Source organism: Cynoglossus semilaevis, chromosome Z (assembly GCF_000523025.1).
Source record: "Cynoglossus semilaevis isolate Cse_v1.0 chromosome Z, Cse_v1.0, whole genome shotgun sequence".
NCBI classification, from domain to species: domain Eukaryota; kingdom Metazoa; phylum Chordata; class Actinopteri; order Pleuronectiformes; family Cynoglossidae; genus Cynoglossus; species Cynoglossus semilaevis.
In genome coordinates this window covers 16,704,611-16,714,315 of record NC_024328.1, presented here as the reverse complement: position 1 = coordinate 16,714,315, position 9,705 = coordinate 16,704,611, and the positions used below count along the sequence as shown (strand labels likewise).

Below are 9,705 nucleotides of genomic sequence, written 5' to 3'. Positions count from 1 at the left end.
AAGTGGTGGAAACTAAGGAAAGAGACATGTTGTGAAGACTTCAGCAAGGAAGTTCTGGGCTGTGTTGAGAAATTCCCAGATGATTGGGAGACTACAGCTGCAGTGATAAGACAGGTAGGAATGTGCTAGGTATGTCCTTTAGGCAGAGAAAGGAGGACAAAGAAACCTCGTGGTACAATGAGGAGATCCAGGAGAGTGTGCAGAGAAAGAGATTAGTGAAAAAGAGATGGGACAGTGACAGAACAGAAGAGAACAGACTGGAGTACAAAGAGAGGACAAGGGAGGTGAAGAGGGAAGTGGCCAAGGCTAAACAAAAGGCATATGAGGAGTTGTATGAGAGTTTGGACACAAATGAAGGAGAAAAGGAGTTGTATAGATTGGTGAGACAGAAAACAGAAATCAAGCTGGGAAGGATGTGCAGCAGGTGAGGTTGATTAAGGACAGAGAGGGGAACGTAATCACAAGTGAGGAAAGTGTGCTGAGAAGATGGAAGGAATACTTTGAGGAGTTGTTGAATGAGGAAAATGAAAGGGAAAGTAGAAACGAGGAATCAGAGACTAGTAGGATGAAGTAAGAAAAGCCCTGAAGAAGATTAAGAGTGGAAAGTCAGTTGGTCCCGATGACATACCAGTGGAAGTACTTAGGAGAAGTGGCGGTAGATTTTCTGACTGGGTTGTTTAACAGAATTTTAGAGACGGACAAGATGCCTAATGAGTGGAGGAAAAGTGTTCTGGTGCCAATTCATAAGAAGGGTGATGCACAGAGTTGTAACAACTACAGAGGGATAAAGTTGATGAGTTATACAATGAAGATTTAGGAAAGAGTAGTTGAAGCTAGGTTGAGGCAGGAAGTGAAGATTTGTGAACAACAGTATGGTTTCATGCCTAGGAAGAGTACCTCAGATGCAATATTTGCCTTGAGGATGCTGATGGAGAACTACAGAGAAGGTTTGCCCTAAAGAGAAGAGGAATGAAGGTCAGTCGCAGCAAGACAGAGTACATGTATGTAAACGAAAGGGAGAACAGTGAAATAGTGAGGTTACAAGAGAAGAGGAATGAAGGTCAGTCGCAGCAAGACAGAGTCCATGTGTGTAAACGAAAGGGAGAACAGAGGAGGAGGAGAGGTGGTGAAGGTGCAGGAGTTTAGGTACTTAGGATCAACTGTTCAGAGCAGCGGAGACTGTGGAAGAGAGGTGAAGAATAGAGTACAGGCAGGATGGAACAGCTGGAGAAAAGTGTCAGGAGTGATCTGTGACAGAAGAGTGTCAGCTAAGGTGAAGGGAAAGGTTTACAGGACAGTGGTGAGACCAGCCATGATGTATGGTTTAGAGACGGTAGCAATGGGCAGAAGACAGGAGGCACAGGTGAAGGTGGCAGAGTTAAAGATGCTAAGATTCTCTTTAGGAGTGACTAGAATGGACAAGATCAGGAATGATGTCATTAGAGGGACAACACAGACAGGAAGGTTTGGAGAAAAAGCTAGAGAAGCCAGATTGAGATGGTTTGGACATGTGCAGAGGAGGGACAGTGGATACATTGGTAGAAGAATGTTAGAGATGGAGCTATCAGGTAGGAGAAAAAGAGGAAGGCCAAAGAGGAGATATATGGATGCAGTGAGGGAGAACATGCAGAGAGTTGGAGTCAGAGTAGAAGATAAAGAGAACAGGCAATGATTTGCTGTGGCAACCCCTGAAAAAAAGGGACAAAGCCGAAATAAAAAGATTATTTTAATGCAGGGGTGTCCAAGAAGTAGATCGGGGAAAAGCGAGTGCTGGTAAATCGTGAGGAATTAAATAAAAAATAAATATATATGTATATATATTTATTTATAAATAATGTTTGTAATAGTGACTATATACTGTAAAAATATTATATTTATCTAAATATATAAAGTATGTTCAGTTTATATGAGTAAATATATATTTATCATTTTCATTGTAGGTGCATCACTTTAGCCTGGTCATTTCAACAGTAGTGTGGACACCCCTGGCTAAGTGGACATAGTGATACTTAGTTTAGGTGACAGTTTATCTACTAAAAATCAGGAAATACTGTGTTCTTTAATTGAAATGCTCTATTGGTGTGAAAGCTCTGCACACTTTCTGTTCAGCTGACTGTGTCAACTATTCAGAACGTGAAATTTTATTTATCTTTACTTTTCAACATTATATTTATATAATAATAATAATAATTAGAACTTTACTGATTCCATATATTATATGGGAACCTCATATTTTCAGATCTGCTGTAACATGCTGCCCATGGGAGGCACCAAGTATGTGGTTCCTCTGGGAATCGAAACCCAGGACTCCCTGCTCTTTTCTTTCAAGGCATGCGTGCTAACTGCTACACTATGGAACTATGGAATAAACAGATGATTATGCACTTTTGGTCTGAAATAATCTTCTGTTAATGAGAAGGACAAAAATCCACCTACAGTACATATTGTATGTCACCCATTACCCACAGAGCTGTGACACCTGTTTAGAACTGCATTCCAGGTCATTGCATATTTATTGAAAACCCAACCTAATGTACAGTGCTCAGTATTAGCATTACACCAAGTTGTTTTTTTATGTATTTATCTTCTATTTTATCTTGTTCATATTACTATCTCATATTTTTAACTCACCATGTGCAACATCCGGAGACAAATGAGGGGAGGGGGTGTTAACCTGGGTGTGTTTGTATTGGTCAGTTCTCTATGGGAGCAGTTGTTGGGTTAGTTTTCTAGTTGTGCCGTAGGGGAAAGTATTAGGTTCACGGTGGCATGTCCCTGAGCTCAGTGTTTGTTCACAGTTGGAAAGGCTTGAACTACTGAAGAGTTTATTTCTAGCCTTAGATGGGTTGAAAAATACCAGTGCAGATGTCATTCAGATTCATAGCAGGCAACGCAAACCTTCTGGAGAATAGCACTTGTCTTGGTTTGTGGAACCTTACGTAAAATGGAGTGCAGCTACTTAAGATCCTGTCAATATGTGAGCTGTCCAGAGGCAACAGGTATGATCCAGAGAGATGACAGTGTTACAAAAGTGAAATTTTAAAATTAAACTTTTCATTTTATATATAGAAATTGACATTGTGCCTGTCTGTTATGTAGTTTCCCACAGGGATTGTAGATAAAATCACTGTACTGTAAAATTACTTTAATGATTGACAATAATAATAATACAGCAAAACAAACTACGCAATTTAAATTTCAAATATTGTAAAAGTTGCAGGTGTTACAAATAAATAATGTGCGGCTAAAAGGACAATGTAATTTCTAACCTAAACCTAATTTTGGTTGGACAGTTGTCAGAACTGGAATGTTAACTTCAAAAAGGCTAGGAATCTGCCAGCTTTGTAAGTAAAGGGCAAGCGTAAAGTTTATGTAGAGAAGGAGGACAAAGCAGGAGAAAAAAAAGAACAGAAATTTGTGAGATTGTAAGGTGTTCGTAAACCTAGTTTGTCTGCATGGTTTTGTAGAAAATAATTGAAAAGATCAGGGTGTCTTGAAATTGTGTCACACAGTCTTGACATTGTGTCACACAGTACATATATAACAGCAAATCATAGGTGATCTTAACAGCTAGTTGAAGTTGTAGTTGTTTAGAGAGGAAATACTATCAAAGCTGGAGTTGTCCTACAGGTTGTAAACATTAAAACAATAAATTAATAAACAGCCCATAAAGTAAAAATTAGTCAAAATGGAGATTTAGACCGTGCTTAAAGGCTCTGAATATGCTAAAATAACTTTAAAAAGTGCATTGTAACAATGACAAATATTTCTTTGAGCCACCACTTTTTATATCCAACTCAGTAAAAAGTTGAGGTGTTCATAACATGAGGTGTTCACATGCCTTAGTTTTACCATTTAAAGCCACAATACTCCATAATTCATTTCCAGAAGATAACGATCAGGCAGTTCAGTTATTATAGCAAAGAGCATTTGAAAAGAAGCTGCATATATTGGACGATTGAGCCAAACCATTTTGGTTTGGCAGTGATACAATTCATGGTATCACAGTAAACCTATAATAATTATTTAAAAAAAGAAACGTCTGAAATGTGTGGTTTAATTTCTGAAAATATGTGTAAGTAATATTTTGAGCATCGTAAGAGGACAAATGACTTTCCTCAGTATATTTCAGATTCTGCTTTACTGTTAGAAATAAAGTATTATACTACTGCTACAGTTTTACCTAATACTTTTAGAATGCTTAATACTTCTGGTTAAAAACTATGTTTTTGTTTCAGAGAGGAGTGGGAGAGAGGTGATGTCTAAAGGTTCCACTGGCATGGAGGTCATCCTGTCCTCACTGAAGGTCAGCCCAGTCTTTATTTATACATAGATTATACAGCAGCAAAACTACCAAACAAGGTTAAGTCACTTTACACACACACGCACACCTAAAATCTGAAACAGGTTTGAACACTTTTAACTGATTTTCGGTTTAATGTTTGTCCTGATTTTAAAGATTATTTTTGGGGGTTAAAAAAGCCCCAATTATATGAAACATAACAAAGCTCACATTTGACAGAGATATATTTATAAAACTTGTCCTAGCTATTGAAAGATGCATGAGAGGTGTCTATAACAGGGTTTACCATGGTTTTTAAAATCAGCCCTGCTTTATATGACATCCTTGTATATATGGTACAAATGAACATATATGTATAAAATATAGACCTAAATATGAACTTGTATAAATATATAATAATATATACAAATATATATGGATATATGTATGTATTTATGTATGTATATATGTACGTATATGCGTGTAAAATGTAAAGCAGTCATTGTTTTTATTTGAATGCGTAAGCATATTTTACATTTGAAAATGTTATTTTACTGATACATTTCACAGCTGAGTGAAGCTCTCTAATGGGATTTGCATCAAATTGTGGAATAGAAATGATTGCATGCTGTGTAACATTTTAACAAGGGTACTGTTTGTGACTGACAGAACACTCAGGATGTCCAGACCACCCTGAACATCCTGTCCATTCTCACTGAGCTGCTTACTGCGGGTGAGCTGCTTTATAATTCCCCTAATTCTAGTGCCAGTAACATGTGTTAATGTGATTGTGCTATCGGTGATTGATTTGGGAGGTAAATGGTAAATTTGAGAAAAGTAACATTTATTGTTTTGTTCTTTTTTTCAGGTAGAGGTCGAAGGGTGGGACTGTTCGTTTCTAAAGGAGGAACAGGAGTGTTGTTCCAGATTCTGACCACAGCTATGAAAGAGATGGCTCCCAGTGAGGAACTGATGCTGCAGCTTCACTCACTTCTGGCCAAGGTTGGGCCAAAAGGTAGGCATTATGACTGAAATATAAAAAGAAACAAATTTACCAAATTATGTGTTCAAACTGTTGCGTTTTTGTTCTTGGTTTTGTCTTTTTTTTTATATTATCACATCCTAAAATTACAATGTACATTTTCTCCATATTTGGACAACACTATTCATTATCACAACTGCACATATAGTTTGTGTTCCAATAGATAAAATGTGGGACAAACATAATATTTTGATATGAGACACATAGACTAGACTGAAAAAAAGTTTAATCTGAATTAATGTATAACATATAACAATTAATTTAAAGTTGTTTACACTGCAAGTACAGTAGTCCACTGTTCTTTATATATAACAATTATTATGTATGACTACCTGCATTGTTGGACACTCAGTTTGTTTAAGGGTCTACACACAGAGGACCTCGTGCCTTGTTGTGCTTGGTGAATTAGATTATGACTTGATTGATTTGCTTGTCCATGTCCACTCTGTGGTATTTGTCAATCACACCTGAAATATGCTGTCCCTAACCCCCCCTCTGGGGACCGGTACTGGTCTGCAGTGGGACACAGTGAAAGAATGTACTTCAGTTTTACTAATTTACTTCATTCAAAAAGAATCCAGTCATATCCCTTGACTTTTTTCATTGAAAGATAATCTAGCAATGTTTCAAAACCATATGTCATTCAGACTCTAACAGAGTGATACTAACATAATAAAATCTAAAATATGTTTTATTTTGAAAATGTAATGATCCTTCAACAATGGTGTGGTATTACTGCTCCGCAGTAACGTCTGGCGGACTGGTCCTCGGTAGAAAAAAGGTTAGGGGCCACCAGTGTAGGGGAATTCTGGAACAAGAAGTGGTTGATCCATAGTTGCCTGTTGTACTGTATACTGACATAACAGCCTCTGTGTTCAGACAGAAAGTTTGGAGTGAAGGCACGTCTGACTGGAGCTCTGAATGTCACTGTCAACTTAATGAAACAGAAACCACAAAATGCCAAACTGCTACTGCCCTGCCTGCAGGTCCTAAGGGTTTATTCCACCAACTGTGAGTAACTGTTAACTGTTAACTGTTAATTCAGTGCATTTCTTCAAATGTTCCCTGTTGTCTTTAAAGTCAAAGTCTCTGTCAGTGTTACTCATCCATTGCTGTTTTTCTTTCTCCTGTTGTGCCTTCACTAAAGTGTCTCTTTGTTTTTAAGCGGTCAATGCTATTTCTTTGGGCAAGAATGGTGTGGTGGAGCTGATGTTCAAGATAATTGGACCATACAGCAAAAAGAATACCACTCTGATCAAGTAACTACCCGTTTTCTCTAATAAGTCACACAAACATCACCTATTGGTAGGTCAGTATATTTGGTGATTCTGTTTGGAACATTTATTAAAGACAAAATGTCAGACATTGACCACACAAATTTTATCAATTTATTAAAAATGAAATTTCTTCAGTGCATTCTATTACATTGATGCAGATGAAAAATTTGACTGAAAAAGTCTCACGCAAAGCATTTATTTGCTTAATTTGCAGGTTAACCTGCAAATTTTGGATGTTCAAACCCTAACCTGAGCTTCTGTCTAAGATCTGTTTCTTTGCAAGCAATAATGGCCAAAAAAAAAAAAGAGTACTGTGCATTAAAAGAGTCTTGATGGCACAGAATTTCCAAGATATGCAGGAGATTTAGGAAGAAAATTGAACTGAAAGTCTTTCCTTTGTCCTCTTTCCTCAATAGCTTGTGTTCTTTAATAAATTTGAGATTTGGGGATTTGTTTTGCCTTTTGATAAAATATACCAAACTTTAAAAAATGGGTGTGTAAATTGTTTAAATGTTATACAACACTAGTGATAGTCAAAAGTTTCTTCATTCTGGACTCATTCCATTTTCTCATGAATTAACAGAGTAGCATTGGACGCACTGGGAGCCCTGCTTAAATCCAGTAAGTTATTAACTTCATGACATTGACGTTTGAGCATTGTACTGGAGTGATTATCTTAGGGTGTTGGTTATTGTGTTATTTTTGCAGTTTATGTTAATTATTGAACATATCATAACTCTAATGTTATTTCTCATCTTCCATCTCCTTTAACTCTCCTGTGCAGAAACGAATGGGCGCCGGGCAATGGAGAGCAAATACATGCCCGTCCTGCTGGCTCTATACCTGGACTGGCATCGGAACGACATGCGACATCGTCATATGCTAATACGCAAGGCCTTTCTGGTCTGTATCAGGAACGTCACAAACATCAAGCTTGGCAGGAAGGCGTTTGTTGACTCGGATGGCATGAGGATTCTCTATAACTCGTCTGTTGTAAGTGTGATGCAGAGTTAGACATCATTCTAAACATTCAGCTAATAACGTCATAACTATGCAATGCACAGTATAGACCAGGCACAGGCAAACTAAGCCCAAGGGCCAGATGCAGCCCATTTGGCTTTTTAATCTGGCCCGCCAAACTTGTCCAAATTATATTATTAATTTATATTATCATTTTACTTAGGCTTTTTCCCTGCAATGTCTGATTTTGCCCAATAAACGATATAGAAAAAGCTAAGAGCATGACTTTAACATCTTTTATCTTAGTTCACACTAATGCTCCATCTAGTTCACATCTGTTCCTGATCCCCACACCCCTGTCAAATCTTAGGACCCACTGTGGCCCACTGTGGAGTCAAAAAGTTTACCCATGCCTGGTATAGGCACAGTTTTAGCTGTTGACTCTTTTACTTTTGACCTCATCTTCAGGAGTGTCTCTCAGTGCGAACTCTGGATCCTCTGGTCAATATGTCAAGTCTTATAATGAGAAAGTGTTTTCCTAAGAACCGTCTGCCTCTGCCCACCATCAAGTCGGCTTTTCTCTTCGAGCTCCCACACATTCCTGTCGCTGGGCCCGTGGCACAGCTGTACAGCCAGCCTGCTGGAGGTAAGCACAAACGATCTTATACACACTCCTTTAAATAAACACATACTTCTCTTAAATGTGCACTGGCCTATCACAGTGTATGCAAATGCCCGATACTGATAATTATATGCTGCAACTCACATCTACCATATAAGTATGCCTGAAAGTCTATGTCCCTAGTCTGACGTAATGAATAACAGCAACCCTTGTGACACTGCTGCACACAATGTGCTTTACAGCAAGAACAAGTCAGCAGTTCAACAACAAGCCCTTAAAGAAGGGTAAGACATACGTAAGGCACAACTCTATCCTCAGACAACATGGACTCACTCACTACTCTTTTCTCATTCTTCCCATCCTATACGTTTAACTTCACTCAATTAATACATGTGTTAGTTTTTTTTGAAGTTGCCAAATGCTTTGTGCACATTCTGCAGTGCTTGTCTGCACCTGCTGGTCACTGTATTAGGTACATCTTGTTTGTAAAGGGTTAGGCTTGTATAAGGAAGATATTAAACATCACTGTTGCCTTTCTATCGTCTTATGCCTGTTTGGACATTCCTCTGTGACCAGTCACATCACATCTTGTGCTCACTGAATATTTCCTCTTCAATCAAACCTAGATATTGTTGAGTAAATAAAAACCTTAAGGAACAGCATGTTTTTATCAAACAGGTGTTTTCAAAGTCATTAAAATGTCTTTCCCGTGCTAGTCTTCTTCTTTTTCTTTTGGCTTTGTCCCTTTTTTTCAGGGGTTGCCACAGCGAATCATTGATTTCCATCTCTCCCTCTTCTCTGTATCTTCTCCTCTGACTCCAACTCTCTGCATGTTCTCCCTCACTGCATCCATATATCTCCTCTTTGGCCTTCCTCTTTTTCTCCTACCTGGTAGCTCCATCTCTAACATTCTTCTACCAATGTATCCACTGTCCCTCCTCTGCACATGTCCAAACCATCTCAATCTGGCTTCTCTAGCTTTTTCTCCAAATCTTCCTGTCTGTGTTGTCCCTCTAATGACATCATTCCTGATCTTGTCCATTTTTGTCACTCCTAAAGAGAATCTTAGCATCTTTAACTCTACCACCTCCAGCTCCACCTCCTGTCTTCTGCCTATTGCTACCGTCTCTAAACCATACATCATGGCTGGGCTCACCACCATCCTGTAAACCTTTCTATTCACCTTTGCTGATCCTTCTATCACAGATCACTCCTGACACTTTTCTCCAGCTGTTCCATCCTGCCTGTACTCTATTCTTCACCTCTCTTCCACAGTCTCCGCTGCTCTGAACAGTTGATCCTAAGTACCTAAACTCCTGCACCTTCACCACCTCTGCTCCTATTTCACTGCTCCTATTTCACTGTTCTCCCTTTCGTTTACACACATGTACTCTGTCTTGCTACGGCTGACCTTCATTCCTCTTCTCTCTAGTGCAAACCTCCTCCTCTCTAGGTTCTCTTCTAGCTGCTGCCTACTCTCACTACAGATCACAATGTCATCTGCAAACAACATAGTCCATGG

The 9,705-nt window shown here is 38.6% G+C and overlaps 1 protein-coding gene across 3 annotated transcripts in view; it reads left to right on the top strand.

Moving 5' to 3' along the window:
* Positions 1-9,705, top strand: part of agtpbp1 (ATP/GTP binding carboxypeptidase 1) — a 48,404-nt gene that overhangs the window by 5,434 nt on the left and 33,265 nt on the right. For all 3 annotated transcript variants that reach the window (XR_003048896.1, XM_017042951.2, XM_008336692.3), the window contains exons 4-11: positions 4,239-4,306; positions 4,952-5,015; positions 5,151-5,297; positions 6,204-6,335; positions 6,490-6,583; positions 7,185-7,222; positions 7,386-7,594; positions 8,030-8,207. Coding sequence is in view for 2 of the 3 variants with exons in the window: in XM_017042951.2 (XP_016898440.1) it covers positions 4,239-4,306; positions 4,952-5,015; positions 5,151-5,297; positions 6,204-6,335; positions 6,490-6,583; positions 7,185-7,222; positions 7,386-7,594; positions 8,030-8,207 (930 nt within the window). In the remaining variant the exon portion in view is untranslated. The remainder of the gene's footprint in view (positions 1-4,238; positions 4,307-4,951; positions 5,016-5,150; positions 5,298-6,203; positions 6,336-6,489; positions 6,584-7,184; positions 7,223-7,385; positions 7,595-8,029; positions 8,208-9,705) is intronic.